The sequence below is a fragment of the Gymnoscopelus braueri genome, assembly GCF_963280865.1.
Source record: "Gymnoscopelus braueri genome assembly, chromosome: 11".
In the NCBI taxonomy this organism is placed as follows: Eukaryota; Metazoa; Chordata; class Actinopteri; order Myctophiformes; family Myctophidae; genus Gymnoscopelus; species Gymnoscopelus braueri.
In genome coordinates, this window is record NC_137613.1 from 9,541,814 (window position 1) to 9,565,161 (window position 23,348).

Genomic DNA, 23,348 nt, shown 5'->3' on the forward strand with positions numbered 1-23,348 from the left:
GTAACTAAAGTTTTCAAATAATTGTAGTGGAGTAAAAGTACAATATTTGCCTCTGAGATGTAGTGGAGTAGAAGTAAAAGTATTGAAAATTGGAAATACTCCAGTAAAGTAAAAGTACCTCAAAATTTTACTTAAGTACAGTACTGAGTAAATGTACTTAGTTACTTCACACCACTGAGTAAACCGCACTCCTTATCAGTCATGTGTCTTGGCATGCTTCCCCGACCAGGGAGTATCGGGGTCATGGTGAACTTTGGCTTCACTGTGTGTTTTATCGGCTAGCCTGTTTGAGCCATTAGGCTCAAACAGGCCTTTATGCTCCCATGGTTGACTGAAATTGCAAAAAGTCATCGTTTATCCAGGTTTGATAAAGCCATATGCCAACCGGCCTTCTTCTCGTAAATCTAAGACCCATGCAGCTGTGCGGTTTCCCTGATATTGACAGATAATTTATGATGCCTATAGGGGTGTTTATGCCAAGACCAGTTGTTAACCAATCCAACCGTGATTCCATTTGGGGGGCCCATGGTTTCTACAAGAAATGAGATATGCCAGATGCAGGCATATGCGGTATAGGCCTACTTAATGTCCTGCATCACAGATTGTTAACCATGTGTGTCGTTAGCATAGTGGTCTATGTGTGGGCACACTGTACATACTGTTTATGCTTTAGGTTGTAACATGTCCAAATGGTCATACACATCTACATAAAAGCATCTACAATGCTTTATAATGTACAATGCAATATTAAGGTGCTTTCTCATGTGTTGATTGCGAACGCGGGAGGAGGCGCGGCGAAGCCCCTCCGACCAAGTGGAGCTTACTATACAAGTAAGACGCGCGAACGCGGTAAGCGAACGCAAAAAAAGAAAAAAAAGAATGAAAAAAAATATTTTAAAAAAAGTAACCAATAAAAAAAAACTGCGTTAAAAGGAGCATCTTAGTGTGTGTCCCATATTTATGGTCTCTTTCCGTCTGTGTTCACGCTCTCATTCTCTCATTGGCTCGCCGGCGAGAGATTGTGCCTGATCCCATTGGTTCACCGATCTGTCCGTCAACCCCCGCCCCGTTAACACAACATTACGAGCGACGCCCACTGCACTCTGGTTGGTTGCGAAATGAAACACTTCCTCATACCGAGTACACCGACCCGCTGGGCCAGGCTTTTATTTTTTAGCAAAACTAAGCAATAAAAGCCTGGAGATCGAGGCGAATCTGCGTTCGCCTCCAGCGTTCGCGCGTCTTACTTGTGTATATACCACACAGACACTTGTTGACAGTTAATGTCATTACACAAACAGATTAACTTGTTATTGTGTAGATTGTAAAATTATGACATTGTATGTATGTGTATATGACAGTGCATGTACTGTATGTGTACAGTGCATGTATACGAGTGCATGTGTGCGAATTGCCCCTTCCCCAGACATCTCCTTCCCTTTATACCTCCATTCTCCACTTTCTGTAATAAACTATGTTATACCCAGAACTTTGTTAAAGCCTCAGCGTCCCGTATTTCCCAACCCTGAAGATAGTTAGGTCCATCCTGCCAGGAGTGATTACAAGGTTTACTACGAGACAAATCACATCATATTAACATAGGGGTCTTCAACAGGGGGTCCGGGACCCCTAGGGGGTCCTCAGAGTTACTACAGTGGGTCCGCCAAATCTTTGTGTGATTTTTTTTTTTTTACCTTAACCACTTCCCCACACTAGCATCCCTTTTCTGAAGAGAACTTTGGCCAAAAATAGCAGATCTACAAGCTCACAACGCGTTGTGAGCTTGTAGATCGGCTATTTTTGGCAAAGAGTCATAGGTGTAGAGGGGAAAAAAGAGCAGACCACGTACACAAAAAAAATTGAATCTGAAAAACAATTTTATACGATATAGAGGGGGTCCCTGCTTCATCTCTCTCTCAGCTAGGGGGTCCTTGGCCTGAAAACGTTGAAGACCCCTGTATTAACAGAAGGATTGCTATATATGTACTGGACACATTTTTGAGGGAGAAACATCATATTTTAGGTAACCCTAGGTGCCTTTTATATGGACATTGGCACAATACACATTGGAACAAAGTCGTCTTTATGCCAAGGTTGCTTTGAGGTAGTTGCAATTTTGTCGGTCTTGGTGACTGAATGATGTATTTTTGGAGAATGCTATTATTAGTTTTGTATGCCAGGAAACTATTTTTTTAAGAATGTATATTCTAACTAAAAAATTATTATAGGATTAAACGTACATATTTGCCTCTGAGATGTAGTGGAATAGAAGTAAAAGTACTGAAATTTGGAAATACTCATAATTGTACTTAAGTACAGTACTAGAGTAGTAAATGTCCTTAGTTACTTTACACCACTGTCTGTCTCTGTCTGTTATCTGGCGCCCTCTGTTGGCGGAACTTAAAACAACATGGGAATTTAAACACATTTTAAATCTGAGGCTTTTTTGTATACTATTTAACAAGGAAAACAATCTGCTATTTGTCCCAAAGTGACTGCAAAACATTACTGTTATTTGTTTCAAAAAGCTTTATACCCTGTATTAGCCTTATCAAGACTATCGTAGATGTATTTTATCGATTTTGGTGCCTGCAGAGTGCGACACCGTTGGATATTGGCCAATATTGTTGATTCTTACCTTTTTTCACACATCGTAGCCAAAGAATAAAGGTATTCCGCCCCGCTCTCAGATGTTTTACATTTTAGCGGTCAAGTACTTTTTAGCGACGGGTTGAAAAAACAAGTGTTTAAATTGCTTATTTTAGTCAGCCTGTGGCCAGTCAACCCCCGTCCGCATGCGCTGTACTGCTCCCGTTAAGATTGCATCGGGAAAACATGCCACCGGCTGACTAAAAAAATCAATTTAAACGCTTGTTTCAACCCGTCGGTAAAAATGTCTTGACCGCTAAAATGTCAAACATCTGAGAGCAGGGAGGACGACCTTTACTTTTTGTATACGATGTGCGGACAAAGGTAAGAATCAACAATATTGGCCGCCGTTCGCCGGCGTCGTCATCTGCCGGCAGCCAACGCTGTGGGACCTCATCTCGGAGCTATACTGCGGAGGGAGAGGTTAAATCCCTCCCCTGTATTTCGTCCGTTATGGTCGGTTTGAGCGACAGCTGCGCAAAGCAAAGGGAGAGGTCAGTCAAACGCGCACGTTTCTCTCTCCAGGAATAAAGTGTTTATCAGCTTCCATGTCGGATCCTTTTATTAAGTAATTTCTCCTGGTCAGTTCTGTAACTGTTGGATTTATTCAGCATGTCTCATCAAGGACTGTTCTGTCAGGTTTGTACACAAAATAGTGTTGTCGACTTTTTCCTCTCGCTCGCTCGCTCGCTCTCTCTCTCTCTCTCTCTCTCTCTCTCTCTCTCTGTATGAAAACATGAGTTACTTTGTAGACTTCAATTATTATAACCACTTAAGCACTATTTAAACTTTGGCTATTTGAAAATAGCAGATCTACAAGCTCTCAATGCCACCCATTGTGAGGCTGTAGATCTGCTATTAAAAATCTAATATTTTTAATACATTATGATACCTTGTGAAATTGGACATTCTGCATAATGAGTACTTTTACTTTTGGGACTTAAAGTATATTTTGATGCCAATACTTGTAATTTGCAATTTTAAGCTAATTTTAAGTACATTTTGATTACCAGACTTTTACTTGCAACAGGGTGTTTCTACATTGCAGTATTGATATTTTTACTTACAGGTATAGGGTAAGTGATTTACTTTGGTTAAAATAAGTGTTAAATAGCTCTATATTCTGATAGTACTAGAGTGTTTGTTCAGTAAAAGGAGTCTCCATGTCTCTCCAGCTCTTTATTAAACAGAAAATGCATTTTCAACAATCTCTTGGCTTAAATGTTGTCACCTACCTGAAAATGTACAATATTCTGTTTACTAAAGAGCTGGAGAGACCCCTGTGACCGAACAAACGCTCTGTAGCAATGATTACTATCAGAATATAGTGCTTTAACCTTTTTAACAAAAAAAAAGAACATTACCAAAAAAAATCACTTATCCTACCGTTTACAGTTCATATGAATGGCCTGTATGGCGCTGTTTTACCCCTGCAGGTGTCAGAAAGAATATTCTCTCATTGTAAGCGGATGGGTTTTTGACGAACTTTAGACTAGATTTTCTTACCTTAATAAACATTTTCATAAATACTATATGCTTCCAGTCGCTAGTTTAAAGTCTCCTTTCAATCATCATGATGTGCATATTGTTGCCCCGGTAGGGAACGCCGTTAGCGAGAGTTCGCCAAAATGGCTAATATTGTAATAATTTTGCCATATTGCCCACCCCTATGAATAGTTGTAGTAATAGTTATATCAGCATGCCCATATATGGGCAATTGGGTATATACTGATGACATCAGGGGTCTCCATATATGGCCATAAAAGGGACAAGGCCTGACAGATGCAGAGATCTCCATATATGGGCATATCAGCCAGATCGGCGGCCTGAACTTCTAGTTTATTACATTCCTGTAGCTGAAAGAGCATTGATTGTGTTTTCCATGTTTTAGGTCTGCCTTGAGGACTGTTGCTCTATCTCTAGTTTCAAGAAACATCTGAGAGCTGATGCCCATCAACAGGTATGTACTCTAATACATTGGTTCTCAAAGTGGGGTCCGGGGATCCCCCGGGGGTTCTTGAGGGGGTTCCAGGGGGTCCCCAGATAAATGATGGACAGTTAGGAACCAAATGGACCCTTATGTGGAAATGGATCGGAGCAACGGTGCGCCCCGCAGGTCCACATGTTACGTTTGTGACGGACGGTGGACGTCACAAACGTAACATGTGGACACACACACACACACACACACACACACACACACACACACACACACACACTAGTGCAAGTAGAAATATAGACAGGCTGAAATCCTTTGATACAGTAAGGAGGCCTCCAGATGTTTCAGTACTCGAGTAAATGTACTTAGTTACTTTACACCACTGTTATACAGATGTTTCTACTTAAGTCAGCAGCACTCAGAGCGTCTGGGAAGGCAGAGGAAAGTTCTAGAAGCTGTACAAGTCAGGGTTTGTACGTAAGTAAGTAAGTCCCCAGAAATTAGATGATACAGTATCAACATGTTATTGTGTTGTTGCGCAAGAGCAGGACCCCATCAAAAAGGAGGGGGCGACTCAAAAGAAGAATTGCAACATCGGGTCCTATAAATGTGAGGAGAGGGTTATATTTAGTAGTAGTTGAACTGAGGGCTACGGAGCGGACTGCCTGCTAACTGCTATGCTGTAAAACCGCCTGCACGCAAATAAACAGATGATGATTGAAGATCTGCCTGGACTAAGTGTCTTTCCATCCATCCATACACCTGGTTTACTACAAAACGCTGATCACATGATTAAAACATTGACACGGTGACGTTATGGCTGAGTCAGCCATAACGTCACCGTGTCAATGTTTTAATCATGTTATCAGCATCCATGTTGTCATCTACATCTTTATTTTAATCAGAGACATTTAGTCTCCAGCACAGCAGGGTTATTATAGTTAACTAAAACTAATGAAATAACTGTCGTGGAATTCTGGATCAATCAGCAATCGATGAGGCCCATAGGAGTTGAGACAATATTCTAGGTGGTGATGATTATGCTTTAATGTACATATATCATGGGGAGAAATACAATAACACTCATGTCTGTGGTACGGTAGTTCTGCCAAGAGCACAGGGCAGAGATCATAGTTATATACTTTAGCTGCTTGAAGGACAAACTGAACCATAACAAGATAGGCTGTACCAAAATAATAGCTGTTAGGCCCACACACACACACACACACACACACACACACACACACACACACACACACACACACACACACACACACACACTATAGTGCAAGTACATTATGTAGTAGTAGTTATTTTCCTCCGTAGTGTGGAAGGCATGTACATAGGCGATTTTATTGGGGGGGCAATTGCCCCCCCTGGTGGCCGGCCTTTTTTATTTTTGCCATTATGGCAAGTATAATATATAATATTATGCAGAATATATGCTGCATATATGCCATATTCAGGTTCATATATGTGGATATATAGGAAATATATCTCTTCTATGTCCACATATGCCACATGGATATATATGTACATATATAGAGACGTATATGCAGGCGGACAATTTCGTATATGTCACATATATGATAAACATATATGTTTCATATATAAAAAACATACGTTCATATATTTTCCTTGCCCCCCTGCTGGCAGAGGCAAAAATCCCCTGTTGGCATGTACGCAGGTAGGATAGCAGAAGAGGCAAACTTAAAAACAGTCCAAGGCGCACATTTCAGTTGGAAAAAATAACGGCTTCCAAACATGTTGCGGCTCCCAGATCCATAACCCATTAAGACCTGAGGCCGATTCTACAAAATGTCTTCTAAATCCTAAACAGTTCTTTGAAAAAAAAAATATGTGGGTCTGGGTCTTGCGTGTGACCTTTGCCCTTTTGGTATAATCAGAGCCTCAGTTTGATGCATCTTGTGTTTAGGTCTTAAGTTCCAGGAATCACTATTCCTTGGGGGGGTACCAGGGGGGCAAAATTAGTTCGCATTCATTTTAACCCCTTTATCCATATTTTATACTTTGGCTATTAAAAAATAGCAGATATACAAGCTCATTGCCGCGTTATGAGCTTGTAGATCTGCTATTTTTGAAAGATCGTGAACATTTGTGCAAATCTTTGAATATATATATATTTTTAAAGCAAACATTAGTAACTCAAATCTTTGCTTCTGGGAGTTCCAGGAACAAAATATTTTGAGATGGGGGTCCGCGGCCAAATACATATAATTTTGGGGGTCCTTGACTTGAAAAAGTTTGAGAACCACTGATATAAAGAGGATTGTCGTCTGTGGTGTTGGGGGAGTCGTTTGTTGACCCAGATAGTAATGTTGTGAAATGGCATGAATCCTGAGTTGTATATATAAATGAACCATTACTAAACCTGTCTCTTGTTCTCTACCCACAGAAAAAGGCAGAACTGTTTCAGAAAGGTAGGTCATCTGTGGTTGAAACAAAACAAAAACAAGAAAAAAAACATTGTGGCTCCAAGATAATTATTTCCTTTCAACAAATGTTTAATTGAGGGCATTCATCATCATTGCCCAAGGTTATCCAACCAACAGCCGGCGTATCAGTCCTCGACATATGAGATGATTAGTTTATCTATCCATTGACATTTAAAGAAGAGAACATAACATTTGATCAACCCAGTGACCACTGGTGGAAAGTAACTAAGTAGAAGTACTGTACGTGAGGTATTTTTTACTTTACTGGAGTATTTCCAGTTTTCAGTTCTTTTACTTCTACTCCACCACATCTCAGAGGCAAATATTGTACTTTTACTCCACTACAGTTATTTGTAAACTTTAGTTTACTTTGTAGATTATGATTATTATCAAAATCTAGTGAAATTTACAGGTATGGTGTGTATGATATGAAATCCTTGATCATATTCCATCATATATGCAAGGGCCCCAGGAGCCCATGTCAGGGCCTCAAACCCAGCGAGAATCACTGCTGTAAATACAGAGGAGGGGCCCACACATTTGATATTTGATTAACCTATACATTTCATTTTAGTAAATTGTCGATGGCCGCGCGGCCCAGTTCCCCTGAAGGGCCCCTGGGCCGCGGCCACGGCGGCCCAATGGCCAGTGGTGGAAAAAGTACTCAAATGTTTTACGTAAAAGTATCAATACTGCAATGTAGAAGTACTCTGTTACAATTAAAAGTCCGGAATTAAAAATGTACTTGAGTAAAAGTACAAAAGTATCGGTATCAAAATGTACTTAAAGTAGCAAAAGTAAAAGTACTAAAATGTTTGAAAATAGCCGATCTACAAGCTCACAACGCGTCGCGATGTGACGCGTTGTGAGCTTGTAGATCGTCTATTTTCAAATAGCCTAGGTATAAAATAGGGCTAAAGTGGTTAATGTATGTTTTATAATGTAATAATGTATATCTGCAAAGTAACTAGTAACTAAAGTTTTCAAATAATTGTAGTGGAGTAAAAAGTACAATATTTGCCTCTGAGATGTAGTGGAGTAGAAGTAAAAGTATTGGAAATTGGAAATACTCAAGTAAAGTACAAATACCTCAAAATTGTACTTAAAGGGATACTTCACTTTAGGGCCGGGGACACATTTAAAAAAAATATTAAAAATAAATGAAAAAAGTTATGGAAAATTCATGGCCCCCTCACGCATTAGTAGGACACTCTAATGCGTGAGGGGGCCATGAATTTTCCATAACTTTTTTCATTTATTTTTAATATTTTTTTTAAATGTGTCCCCGGCCCGAGAGTGAAGTATCCCTTTAAGTACAGTACTTGAGTACATGTACTTAGTTACTTTCCACTACTGCCAATGGCTAATACAGCCCTGCCCTCACCCAGGGCAAATAAAGGCTGGGCACGAGATACATGTTAAATAAAGCCAAACGAATCGTCACGTTTCACTTGAATCTGATTATTTAAAAATGTTTATTACTTGTGATGAGATGAGTCACAAAAATCACTTCTGTTCTGTTTGTTTTCTGTCTTTCCTGGTGATGGACTTCAGAGGTGTCCAAGAGCCCACGAGGTGAGCTTCCACCTCTTTAAGATCTTTTTTTTCCTGCCTTATTTTGACAGTGACAGTGAGACAATCTCACACACACACACACACACACACACACACACACACACACACACACACACACACACACACACACACACACACACACACACACACACACACACACACACAATTCAAAGGGCTTTATTGGCATGAGAAAACATACGTTATCATTTTCTATGTACCAAGATCACTGGGTGCAGGTATAGTGCCGGAATATACACAATGATTAGTCTTTAGGGTATGTGTAGGGTAGGTGTAGGGTAGGTGTTCCGTTTGATATCCTTCTATCACTGCAACTCACGAATCTTGCTGCTGTGTTTGCACATTGTTGTACTTCGCCCAGCAGATATGGGAGTTTTTTGTCATTGGTCATGTTTTCAAAATCTCCGTGTGTGGTTGTAATCTGTGGGAAGTATGTGTCTCTGATGTGTCTGATGTGTCTCACACACACACACACACACACACACACACACACACACACACACACACACACACACACACACACACACACACACACACACACACACTAGTGCAAGTAGAAATATAGACAGGCTGAAATCCTATGATACAGTAAGGAGGCCTCCAGATGTTTCAGTACTCGAGTAAATGTACTTAGTTACTTTACACCACTGTTATACAGATGTTTCTACTTAAGTCAGCAGCACTCAGAGCGTCTGGGAAGGCAGAGGAAAGTTCTAGAAGCTGTACAAGTCAGGGTTTGTACTGTAAGTCCCCAGAAATTAGATGATATCAACATGTTATTGTGTTGTTGCGCAAGAGCAGGACCCCATCAAAAAGGAGGGGGCGACTCAAAAGAAGAATTGCAACATCGGGTCCTATAAATGTGAGGAGAGGGTTATATTTAGTAGTAGTTGAACTGAGGGCTACGGAGCGGACTGCCTGCTAACTGCTATGCTGTAAAACCGCCTGCACGCAAATAAACAGATGATGATTGAAGATCTGGCTGGACTAAGTGTCTTTCCAGCCATCCATCCATACACCTGGTGATAGAATATCCTAGTCCATTGGTTCTCAAAGTGGGGTCCAGGGACCCCCAAATGGACCCTTATGGGTCTGTAACTCTGAGAGTGTACTACAAATGGACAAAATGGACCCTAACGGGTCATGAGTTAAATGAACATTGATTTTACAATATGACTTGGGGTCCCAGAGATAGAAATGCCATAAAATAGGGGCCCGTAGCCTTATGCATGCCAAACTGGGGGTCCTTCAATTAAAATGGTTGAGAATTGACTGCTAGAGCTGTAAAATTCATCTCTTATGGGGGGTCCGTGGCATATCTTTTCAAATGGGGGTTCGCGGGCTAATAAGTGTCGGGGTTGGGGGTCCTTGACATGAAAAAGTTTGAGAACCACTGTCCTAGTCTACAGATATCCACTTCAGCTGAAGCCAATGGCTTATTGTGCCTACCCTTTTCACATTTAATTCAAAGATCAAACCTAAAGAAAATACTACAAAATGTGCACGCATACAATAGACTAGCATAGCAGTGGCGGCCATTTTGTGGTTCCACAGATAGAAAGCCCAATATTTTTTTCCCCCATTAGATTAACAAAAATATTTATATTAATTATTTTAAGCCTGGAACCAAGCCATCCAGGCATCCATCCTGGTGAATCATGACCATAAAACATTTGATTCTGTGTAAAAAAAAAAAATATTATATATATTTTTTATTTTTTGACACAGAATCAAATGTTTTATGGTCATGATTCACCAGGAGCCTGGATGGCTTGGTTCCAGGCTTAAAGGGTAAGACCACTTTCGTAGAGGTTTGGGTTGTGTATTTACCTTGCCATGATGTAACTGTGGACAAGAAATCAAAAATAATTGCTCCATTGATTAGAAATGGGTAATTCTAAATTTGCTCCTCATTGTCTTACATTGTACGGTAAAACAGCTCTCAAAGTCACTATTTTAGCACGTAAACGAACACGAACAAAGCTGATTCAGACAATATAGAACATCACCAAACCCAGTACTGTTTGTTTTTTTAATAAAAATGTTAACTTCCTGCTGATTTGACTATTTGAAGATCCGGATCCGCGAATCCAGTCCGGGTTTTCTTCTTAATAAAAATAGCAAAATCAACAGGAAGTTAACATTTTTTATATTTAAAAAAAAACAGTACTGGGTGTGGTGATGTTCTAAATTGTCTGAATCAACTTTGTTTCCGCTTGTTTATGTGCTAAAAGAGTGACTTTAAGATCTGTTTCACCGTACAATGTAAGTCAATGGGGAGCATATTTTGAATGATCAATTTCTAATCAATGGAGCAGTTATTTTTTATTTATTGTCCACCTTTGGAGTTACATCATGGCAAGGTAAATACACAACCCAAACCTCTACCAAAGTGGTCTTGCCCTTTAACATAATTAATATATATAATGTATTTTCAGAATCTCTATGGGAAAAATGAATGGGCTTTCTATTGGTGGAACCGCAATGTTCTATGCTCTGTAAGGCAGTGGTTCTCAACCTTATAACAAAGAGAAATAATATCATTATTTTGGGGGGTCGCGGCCTGAAAACGTTGAGAACCCCTGCTGTAAGGGTAAATGCAGTTGGTTTTCCTTGTGTTTGTTCAGCTTTGTTTTGTTTTTGAATAGGGCTTAAATTAATGTCAAACTTGTCATTACTGGACAATTGTTTTTTATATTGTGCATTGCTGATGATGTTTCTCCACTCTCTCTTCCAGTTTATTTGTCCACCATTGATATTCTGGATAAACGATACCTAGGTTAGTAAAGTGTGTACTGTACAGTATGTGTGTGTTATAGCATTCAGCTATATATTTTTGGTATAATAATGTATTGTGTTTTATACTCTGGTGCAGGTAAGTGGCATCTCATTTGTAATATCCCAGATAAGTGTTTGTCCTGGCTATGAGAAAACTGGTTAAGGAACTTGGAATATTCTTGTACTGTCTGGGACGCTGAAGCTTGTAAACATCTTATCCTGTTATTTACGGTTAACCCGTACAGTTGTGAACAGGAGTTTGGTGAAAAATAAGTAGGTTATCAAACTTCTAACCATTGTGTGTGTGTGTGTGTGTGTGTGTGTGTGTGTGTGTGTGTGTGTGTGTGTGTGTGTGTGTGTGTGTGTGTGTGTGTGTGTGTGTGTGTGTGTGTGTGTGTGTGTGTGTGTGTGTGTGTGTGTGTGTGTGTGTGTGTGTGTGTGTGTGTGTGTGTGTGAGCGCGTGTGTGTGTGAGCGTGCGTGCGTGTGAGTTATTCCTGGTTGTAAAATGTTAATTTAATTACCCATTGCATTATCCTCGTATTCCTCATTTAACACACGTGCATGTGGTTTGTTTTCTGCATTTGCTTCCCTCCTAGGCTCGTCTCTGGTGACACTGTGCTTTGGTTCAGAGGATGGCTCCCTGTTCTACCTGTGTCACGTGTGTGAGGCATCACTCTCGGACATAAATGTCCATCTCCACTCTACTGTGCACTGTAGCAATTACTACGTAAGTGTTGATCACCTCGTTTACACAGAGATACACATCAGCTTGGATACATGTACTTTGCACTTGAGATTTAATCTTTCCTATTTCCCAGAACTACACCGACCCAGACGTACTGAGATTCTCCTGGATTCCCATCCCAAACATTCACACTATTGTGGATACTCTGGCCCACAGCAACGTCAAGAAGAACTGTGAACTCAGTGGAAAGTTGCAGGTTGGTTGGCATGTGCAGAACACTTTGTGCAGAGTGTGATTGTTATAATGACCATGATCTTTTTTTTTCTTCCTGGGAATTAAATTAAATCCACCACTGCCAAATTCCAGAGCAGACTGACGAGGACTGTAAAGTTCGAATATTTTGGTAGCTGGACCTCAATCCGTCAAGAGAGAGAAAGGTCAGCTTGCCAGTCAGAAAGCTCATCACTTTGCCTCACTGTGTGAGCATTAGTGACATAGTAAAAGACACCTACTTGATAGGACAGGTGCATAGAAGTGGACGGGAGTGGACGGCCAACACATAAGAAGACATCAAATAATCCCACACACTGTATTCTCTTACAGCAGTGGCTCTCAACCTTTGTCAAAATCCTCAATGTTACGTAGTATACATTAACCCATTAAAACCTGAGGCCGATTCTAAAAAGTGTTTTGAAAAAGATAATGATATATATATATATACATGTACCATACATATATATATATATATATATATATATATATATATATATATATATATATATATATATATATATATATATATATATGAGATTATAAATATATATGTGTTTTGTTCCAGCGACCCCCAGAAGCAAAGATTTGAGTTACAAATGTTTGCTTTAAAAATATTATACATATTCAAAGATTTGCGCACATTTTCACGATTTTTCAAAAATAGCAGATCTACAAGCTCATAGCTCGGCACTCGGTGCTGCGCTATGAGCTTGTATAATATCTGCTATTTTTGAATAGCCAAAGAAATCTAAAATGAAATTACAGTACTGCAGTAATAATAATAACTAGACGCGTCGCAATTCAGGGCAATTGCAGAGTGTGGTTGCACCGACGCTAGTCGCGGGTCGCTGCCGCCGGGACTCGAGGAATACGCTGGGAGGAATACCGTCGGAAGCTGTGCCAATTACATTGTCACGTAACTCCTGAGATCACTTGCGTTTCATTTTGAGAGGATTGATCCCCCCAAAATAAGGTTTTTGCATCAAAAGGTTACATTTTGAGCATTTGTGGCGCCCCCTATGGATCAAAGTGGAAATTCTTTTGGGGATTTGTTGAGTAAACCACACTTGACATGTGATTCAAATTTGGGATTGACTGGACGTTTTGTTCGTGATTTGTGGGCTTTTTTGTAAAACGGGCCCCTCCCGCTAACTTTGGAAGCCATTTACGGACGAACGGTATGGACTATCAAAATTCTGTTTCGGTCCAGATTATCGCATGGGTCCAGAGATCATGTGTACCGATTTTTGTCAAAAATATATGGGAGGAGGAGCTAAAAGTGTGTTTTGAAGAAAATTCAAAATGGCGGAAAATCTATCCTGACGCAAATGGGCGTGGCCTATATGGGGAGTTGCGTCATGACCCAAGGAATCTAGGGGAAATTTTTATTTTACGACCTACGGTTCAAGAGTTATAGGCCAAAACGTAAAGGGGGCTGTTATAGCGCCACCATGTGGCCGATTAGTGTAATATTTTTTTCAATAATTTTGGATTAAATTATGAACCTCCCCTCCAAATCTGGTAACTCTAGCTCTTACGGTTTCTGAGAAAAAAATACTTGAATTTGAGTTTTTTCACTTTTTCATTAAAGTGGATGGGGAAATTTAATGCACTAATAAATCAATATCAATAAAACTATGCAACCAATCTCTTAGCAAAATACAAGCGCACGATTCCCGATGAAGCCGGTCATTTTGACATATAGCACTAAATTGGGAAAAATAAACTGTGGGAGGAGAGACGATCTAAACTATTGTTTATCTTGAATATTAATAATAAAGTGCGAAGATAACTATAGTCTGGTTGCCCTGTTAGGGCAACCACACTAATAAATACTTTATATTTATATTATATTTAATTATAATCCAAAAATAATATAATATATGGTATATACTATATAATAATGTGTAATGTATTCAGTTTTGCTCATCCAACATGGGCAACATACAGCCTTTATTTCATAAAATATCTTTGATGTTGTAACCAGAAGGAACAGGATGGTTGATTCTTTCAGTTAGCTGTTTTATTCCATCTTTTCTGTGTGCAGGCTCTGGACTTGCCTCCAGATTTGTTTGAAAGAGTGAAAGATACCAGTTATGTCAAAGGTACAGTGCTGCTGCCCCTCTGTTTTATAATAGTTTATTTAAAATGTTTATCCTGCAGATCGCCTGTCTGTTAGATTGACAACACCATGTGGTGAATGGTGGTCACGTCAAGTCGTTCAGGACACATGATCACAGATTTCCACTCCACTCGTGATGCACAGAATCAAATAATAATATTAATAATTAATAACAGAGCTAAAAGGACTAGCACTTGTATTCTGGAGCGGTGCAAATGAACTCATGATTCTTCTCTCTGTTTGACAGTAATGCACACTCTGGGTCAAAATGACGACCTACTGAAGCAGATCACAGGTCAGTTATGCCGACTTTCAATAGTATCAGCTTGCATCGCCCGTTTTTACCCAGCTCTGCTCTACCCACTTTTCATCTATGTTTCCACTGTACTCTTGACTGTACTGGGTCATCCTCTTTAGTACAGTGCAGTCTAAACTCACCCACTTCTACACTAGCAATTACACTTAAAGGTTTCATGACATTCAGTTTTACCACACATTAAAAGTCTTTGTCATAGTCTTTCAAACGTGTATAAAAAGTTTTAACATGATCCATGGCAGGTGTTTTTCTCTCACATTTCTAAAGCCTTTTCAACTGCAATGAAAAAAGAAATCTTTGCCTGCGGTTGAGGGATTTTGCCTGTCAATCATCGCCTGTACTTTTTTAACTTTCCACCACTGGACAGGGGATATCAATGAGCTCCCTCTGGTTGCCCAAGTTATGCCTCATTATTTATGAAGTTTGATTAAACCCTTCTGTAAAAAAAGAAAGAAAAAAAAAAACCTTCCTCATTGTGTCATCAAAACGATGACTTTGTGTTCTAATATGTGTGATCCATCTATCCACAGCTTTAAGACCAAAAAAGATGACGATACAGGCATACCTGGGAACCCCCAACAGGAAGCATCCTCTTCTAGGTCAGTGTTTGCATCTCAGAATAATAAGCCATACTCAGTGGTGAGCTGTGGATTTTTGAGCTATGGGGGCTCTATTTTATGACGTCACGGCGCGTGCACATAGCCACTCAGCTCAGTGCTAGTTGAAATGCTGTATTGTGTGATTAATGTAATTATATTTCTTATTATTTTGTTGCATTGTTAATTTGTTGTTTTAATTTGTTTCAATTAATTAATTATTTTATTTTCCTTTTAGTTTTATATAAAAGCCCTTTACATAGACTCACCCACACATAAGTAGTTAAAATAATCAGACAACTTGTCTTTGTCTTGTCTCAGAGAACTGGGTCCTCTGCTAAGCGATCCCCTTCACACTCTGCAGTGCAGAGACTGTTGTCTCTCATTGTGAGAGGAATATAACATATTCAATTCAAGTCCATGGCTTTTCTCGAGTAGCCTAATGTTATGCAAAGCAGCCAGGTAGAGGCTATTGAGAACGGCTCGCCACTGACGGCGCGAACCTTGAGAGGCTATTGTTTAAACTTTAAGGTGTTAAAGACCGCCGCTTACGGTGCGTGCATGTGGACACTCCCTGGATGCCAATTCAGAACCTCTGCCCCAAAATTTTCACATGGGCCTGTTATAGCGCCACCAGGAGGCCGATTTGTGAAAAACCCATTTTTTTTACATTACTCCGACAGATTGTATCCAAACGTCATACAAATCGGTACACAGTATCTCTATAGTCATGTGATCAACACAGATCTGTCCGATTTCCCAGATTCCATCCTCATTGGCTAAGGTTGGCCTCCAAAGTTTGCAGGATTGGTCCGTTTTGAACAAAATGCCTCAAATCATGAACGCAGCTTGCAATTTCTTTGAAATTTCACACGCACATTCCCATTAGGCCGAGGAAGAAATGTCACTTAAAAATTTTCAAATCTGCCTCATGGTGGCGCTAGAACAGGCCGATTCGTGTTTTTACCAATAACTGCACCGATCTGTGTAAAACTTTGTTTGCACACTCTCTAGAGGCCAAAGAAAAAACCTTTGCCCTGCATTTTTCACATTTGCCTTTTATAGCGCCACCAGGAGGCCATCTAAAGTAAAATACATTTTTTTGATATTAAGCCTTCGGATTTTATCCAAATTTCACGCAAATCGGTACACATGATCTCTATAGTCATGTGATCAAGACGGATCTCTTTGATTTCTCATATTCCATCCTGATTGGCTAAGATTGACATCTAAACTTTGCAGGAGTGGCCCGTTTTGAACAAAATGCCGCAAATCATGAACCCAGCGTCCGATTGTGATGAAACTTTACACACACATTCGCACTTCGTTGAGGAACAAATGCCACCCTTTTAACATTGCCCTATTATAACACCACTATAGAGGCAGATTTTTGCAACACTTTTCTTTTTTATAATACTCCAACACATTTTGTCCAAACATCATGCAAATCGGTACATATTATCTCTGTAGTCAAGTGATCAAGATGGTTCCGTCCGATTTTTCCTATTCCATCCTGATTGGTGAATTCCGAACATTGCTGGCCCACAACAACCTACCTGACCTGGCGGAGACCTGTGCTCCGAGGAGCACTTTTTCTAGTCTGTCTATGTTCTCATCCCTGCAGGTCTGGAGCACCTGGTGGAATGCAGCTGTGATGAGCAGACTGACAGACGCTTATATCTCTGTACCATCTGCAAAATCACTGTAACCGACCACAGGATCATCAGTCATCTCCTCTGCTTTCGGCACATCTACGGCTACATTGTAATTTGCTACGACAATGTGGGCCCTATTTTCCGTGTCTTAAGTATCACGTCTTATGACTTAACTTAAGACCTGGAGGCGTGGCCAATGCTGTTTGCCTATTTTGAGTGGCCGAACAGCATTGGCCACACCTCCAGGTGTTAAGTTAAAGGAGAATTTCGCCCGACGCTTTTCTTACCTTTTTTGCCAGACCCAAGGGGTCGGGCTTACATGAGGCTTTGTAATAAAATAATTATTATTATTTATTTTAAATATTATATATACTCTTTGCAATAATAATAATGCAAAAACATAAGTATTTGTTTGCATTTGCTCCCCCCCATATATTGTATCGTATCGTTATCGTGAGCCCAATATCGTGTATCGTGAAATTAGTGTATCGGCACACCCCTAGCCAGCACTCAGCCGTATATACTAGAACCGGCGTGACCAGGGTGTTATATAAGCGTTTTGAGGCTGTGATTATATTACATGTATGTACTAAAACCTTGTGCGACCTAAAAATAACTGGTAGATGTTGTTTACTGTGGAACTCAAAAACAAAGGGCCAATCATTGGGAAGTCAAAGATTGAGAAATACCACAGAAAGGGGTGTGTGGGGGACTCGGGTACTAGTGCAAATGTGCTCATTTAGTTGCTGTGTGTTGAGTCAACGCTGGTTCAGGTTAAAAATTATAGCAGGGTAAAAACATGGCAGGCTGACCTTATACAGTACAGTGGTTCCTTCTTAACCCTTTTCCCTTGAAGCCTGCCCTTATTACGTCCAACAAAAGCTGCAAAAGCTTTTTCCTCTTGTGTCATCACAGGCCAGACTTTCAAATGAGCAAACTGGGGGATATTAAGGCCTTTGGATGACTGTTTGCTACTAAATTAACCTCACTTTTGTTTGTGTTTCTAGAATGCATGGCATCCCTCTACTCTGATGATGTACAGCTGCTATGGATACGACAGCATGTTTCGGGACATGATGCAGGATTTTGCTAAACAGATGGAAGAAATCCATGGAACCACCATCACTGATATGAAGGTAATCAAGTACAGTACACAATAGAAGTAAATGCTTCTGTCGCCTCAGAGCTAGAAGGTCCCGGGTTCGATTGCCTCCGGGGACGCTGTGGGCTCTGGGGGGCGTGTTCTCTCCTCCGCGTTATCAGTGCCGATACCCTAGGTGGGGTTGGCGAAAGGGCCTTTCTTTGTGGAGTTTGCATGTTCTCCCGTGTCCCCTACGGCAGGTACCCTCACGAAAAAAAATCCTGGTCTCTATACTGCCTCCCCCTGGGCATCCGGGGCGCCTGATGGAGGGGAAAGGAACTGGTTGGAATAACGTGTTCCTTCCACACGCTACGTCCAACCGGGGAAACTCCCCCCTGTCAGGTGATAAGAAAATGGGTTACAAAAATAGTGGGATAAAAAAAATTATAAAAGAAAAAAGTAAATGGCCATTAGAAATAGAAGATGCTCTGGTGTTATAGTTTTAATGAGTGTAAGACCTTCTGTTGTAGCAAGTGCTCCTGCGGCCTGTTTTGTTCTCACAAGTGGAAGGGACCTCCTACGTAGATGGTAAGCAGTGTTCATTTCGTTGACTTAAACTATGACGAAAAATGTTTGTCGACTACCTTTTTTCACAGACGAAAACTAAATAAAAACTATGCTATGATGACTAAAACTAAGACTTATGTCTCCTACCGGAATCAATGGGGCTAAATTTATTATAATCAAATAATAAAGGAAGGAATGCGACAAAAACAAATAAATATCCATGAATTCAAGGCTCCATGGGGTGAGTAATCAATAGAAAAAAAGTTATTTGGGGGGTGAACTACCCCTTTAAGCAGTACAGCACATTAAATCGCTGAAACTCATTATAAAAGGACATTTAAATGCAGTTACAAATAAGTGATATTAAAATAAAACGGGTAAGGGACTAGAATTACAGTGCAGGCAAAATTACATAAAGTAAATCTATTACTATTACAAAGCCTACAGTACAGTAAGTATCTAGATGTCCAGATCAGAGATAAATGTTTCGTTTTATATTTGTTGATTCACTGACTATTTTTATTTTTTAGCCTTGGCAATGCTGGAGTACTGGAGGAAATTACGCAAGGAGAGCAGCTTGATAACTAGCATCACACCAGGGGACAAGCTGGGTAAGTATTAGACTGAAGGAATATGACGTAATGCTTCTGTAAGGGTTTGTAACTTTAAAACTGTCTAGGATCTCTCTCAGGTTCTGATCCAGACACATCCCACTTGTGACTTTACTGATGGGAGGTTGTGGATCTGATATTGGTTTGTGATGTTAGACAGGTGGCGCAGTAGGTAGCGCTGTCGTCTCACAGCTAGAAGGTCCTGGGTTCGATGCCCATACCCCTAGGTGGGGTTGGCCTTTCTGTGTGGAGTTTGCATGTTCTCCCCGTGTCTCCAAGGCTAGGTACCCTCACAAAAAACATGCAGTAATCCCGGTCTATATACTGCCTCCCCCTGGTCAGCCGGGGAGCCTGATGTGGGACCTGAGGACCTGAACGTGTCCTGAGAAATAAGTAGATTGTGAAAAACAATGCTACATAAAGGGGACCAGAGAAAACAAAAGAAGACAAATCAAAATGGAGCATAAGGCCATGACGGTATACAGCATAACCTCTGTAGTGTCTAGCTACAGTGCGTCACTAATTGTGTTGCCACTGTCGCAAAATTGCTTGCTCAGGGTGGGACTGTAAAGTGTCTTGAGACAACTTGTTGTGATTTGACACTTTAATAAAATTGAATTGAATTGAACTAATTATGTTGCCTTTTGACTGGCTGTGGACAGTGAGTTATTGATCCTCAGTGATTAGATGTGGAGTGGCAGTCCTTCCATACAGCTCACTGATACAACCCGGACATTTGAGGGAAGCAGATGTGACGACAACATGAAGAGTGACAGGCTGCCACCAAGAACACAAGTAAAGACCTCACCAACCAAAGAAGACAGATAGGACTGCACTGTTACTGTATGTTTACAATTATATTCTTTTGTGATTAAAGCTGCAATCTGGAACTAATTTAAATGGAATACAATTATATATTTTTTATCAATTTGCAGTGTAGTTTGTTAATGCAATATAGATACCACATTTGCAGTGGTTGGAGGTGGTCTCCATTTGGTCTCCCTATTCGTCATAGAAAATGTAGACCCTGGTGTCTGGTAGTGGTAGGACACCTACTGGCTGACAAGTAGTACTGTCTGAAGCTCATTATGTGCAATATATATCTCCCCTGGCCAAGCAGGGATTGCCTCTTGGATCAGCGGTAGATGTTTGGTCTCTCACGCGGGAGACCAGGATTCGATGGAAAACGATAGGAAACGAAGACTCCCAAATTGAGATAGATTTCCTGTGATGTGGGTTCCAAAGTGGAAATAAAGAATATCCTAAAATAAAAGCATACATTGCTGGCCTTATATATGAATATTCATTAGAAAATGAAGTGAAAGTAGTAGTTCCTGCTGATACTGTATGTGGGCCTATCTTATCAATGAAATGAATGAATAATATTGTCACAAAAAGACTCTGTTGCGACTCACTCCCATGTTGTTGTTTTTTTACCGTTTCTTTATTTAAAAGAATTCTTCTTTTTTTGGTTGCCAATATGCGACCCCAACAGCACCTTCCCGTGACCCCATGCTTGAGAACCGCTGCTTTAGGAGACCAGAGACCAGAGAACGAGAGCGTTAACAGCACTTGAGCTCACCAAATGGTTTTGTTTTTTGTATTAGTGGCGAAGCGTGGGATTGTCGACTTCTGTAATGTTAAAGATTTTTGGCAGGACACGTTACAGATTGCAGCTCTAACATTGTAATCATCATTGTAAATCATGATTATTCATAATGATGGAAAATCATTATGAAAGGGAAATAATTATGTTTTTAATTTTTTTTTTTTTTTTACGCCCTTGTTCATAGTGTTTGTGCTGTATCTTAATTGGTAGAGGTGTGAGAATATTTATACCCATGTATACTGATATATATAGAGGCAAAACGTATATTGCCTTGGTAACAGTTATCGCTATATATTACGATACCATAATATATCGTACTATTACGATCACTCCTTCCCCTCCTGTTTCAAATGGTCTACAACTGGTAACTGGTTTAGATGACTGGCGTCTTGTAGCCTTCATCCCCATGTGAGCAAATGCTTTGAGAAGCAGCTGCTTGACACCCACCCTAGACCCCCACCAATTCTCTTACCGGCCATAGACACAACACTCTTAGCGGCCATAGACACAACACTCTAAGTGGTCACGGTCATAGACACAACACTGCTCATTGCCTTCTCACGCCTGGAGAAGAGGAACTTTGCAATGAGAATGGGCTCCAACACTTCTGCCCCCCTGACCCTGACACAATGGTGCGGGTTGACTCTCTACATCATTGACATTTAGTGTAGTCCCCCGAACAGCAAGGTTGGGTCAGACGGAACAATTTTAGTTTAGCTGATCGATCGATGGAGCTGAGTGTGGACTACAGGAAAGCGCACCCACATCTAGCCCCCCCCAACACACGCACACACACACACACACACACACACACACACACACACACACACACACACACACACACACACACACACACACACACACACTTAGAAACCTTTACATTCACACATACATGCATTTAAATAGATATAACTTTAGAAGTAGGAACCTTGCACACACCACTTTGCGCATCTCAAGTGCTCTAGGACCAATGTACAAACTTCATTATCCTGGTTGAATATTGCTGTTATTACTTGATAACATTTTTTAAATATTGTTTTTATGTTCATTATTGCTGCTACAATGTCTGAACAAACTGAACAAAAGACTGTTAGTCTTCTGTACTTGAACACAAGATGTAACTATTGAAAATGTGAATCTTGAATCTGTATTGTGATAACATTGTATCACCGGTTTATTGCCAATACACATACTGTAGCTCTGTTCCTTGGACCAAAGTTACTGTATGTAATGGCCTCTGTGATTTTTTTCTGTGAGTGTTGGATGTGGAGATGACAATTTTCTGACTAACCAATATTTAATAAGGAGATGAGGGCAAAAAGCAACAGATGACCAAATAAGATGTTTGAATTAATGCATTTAATGTACTGTGCATCCCTATAACACAAGACCAAAGATAATATGGAAAACTTGCACATACACCCGTTCCTCTCGGATCATCTCCTTCTGAGAGTTATTTGTATTTTTTTGTTCTTCAATGTTGCTTGTTCTTTTCAGTTGAAAAGAAAAGGCGCAAGTTGAAAACCAGCAGCGCCTCTCATGAGCCAGTGTCCATGAAAAACAGTGATGTTGCAGGTTTATTTAACCCATTAAGACCTGATTTTCCGATTCTACAAATGTCTTCTAAATCCTAACAGTTCTTTGAAAAAAATTATGTATTTGGCTGCGGACCCCCATCGCAAAATATTTTGTTCCAGGGACCCCCCAGAAGCAAAGATTTGAGTTACAAATGTTCGCTTTAAAAATATATATTTTTTCAAAAATAGCTGATCGACAAGCTCATATCGCGGTGTGGTAAAGTGCATTAATCTGTGGGACTATTCGCCTCTATTGAGATGAATGAGAGAGTCCAGGCATTACTTCTTTGTTACTTTATTTAAGGAGAGTAAAGAGTTAACATCACATGGCAGCTTCAGCTGGACAAGAGACAGATCTCAACTCAGAATACATATACCCAGTGTGTGTGCACATGCATGCTGTTTTTTTCCTATAGGCTTGTGCACGAGGTGTGTGTTGAGATCCAGATGTCCAAACAGTGTGTATCCTATGTGTGTGTGTGTGGGCATGCAAGGATGTGCTTCAGTGTGCACGTATGTGTGTGCGTTACAAGTACTGAGACTGTGTGTGTGTAAATGTGTGTGTGCTAAATTAAGTTTGTGTGTGTGTGTGTGTGTGTGTGAGAGTCCATTGTACATGAGTTAGGTAAGAGTAAGACTATAGAAGAATAGAATAGAAGAGTTAGAATATAGTGGTCAGCTAAGGTCAGATGACCCCTGGGAACTGGACATCTGGTGTTAGGGCAACCACTCTGGAATGTGAGCTGTGCCACTCAGTATCCAAACTTTAAGGTTGACCACAGTAGGAGAAATGTGCATGGCTGTATTGTAATGCGAGAGCATTACAATATGGGTGCTGGT

The 23,348-nt window shown here is 40.3% G+C and overlaps 1 protein-coding gene across 1 annotated transcript in view; it reads left to right on the forward strand.

The window, feature by feature from the left end:
- Positions 1-3,261: 3,261 nt before the first annotated feature.
- LOC308094908 (uncharacterized protein) overlaps positions 3,262-23,348 on the forward strand; it is a gene marked incomplete at both ends in the record, with an annotated part of 58,355 nt that continues 38,268 nt past the window's right edge. Inside the window, 12 exons of the mRNA XM_080441731.1 lie at positions 3,262-3,288; positions 4,541-4,609; positions 7,005-7,029; positions 12,013-12,143; positions 12,235-12,357; positions 14,422-14,479; positions 14,744-14,791; positions 15,343-15,411; positions 17,033-17,172; positions 18,071-18,199; positions 18,675-18,732; positions 19,242-19,322. Coding sequence (XP_080297857.1) covers positions 3,262-3,288; positions 4,541-4,609; positions 7,005-7,029; positions 12,013-12,143; positions 12,235-12,357; positions 14,422-14,479; positions 14,744-14,791; positions 15,343-15,411; positions 17,033-17,172; positions 18,071-18,199; positions 18,675-18,732; positions 19,242-19,322 — 958 coding nt within the window. The remainder of the gene's footprint in view (positions 3,289-4,540; positions 4,610-7,004; positions 7,030-12,012; positions 12,144-12,234; positions 12,358-14,421; positions 14,480-14,743; positions 14,792-15,342; positions 15,412-17,032; positions 17,173-18,070; positions 18,200-18,674; positions 18,733-19,241; positions 19,323-23,348) is intronic.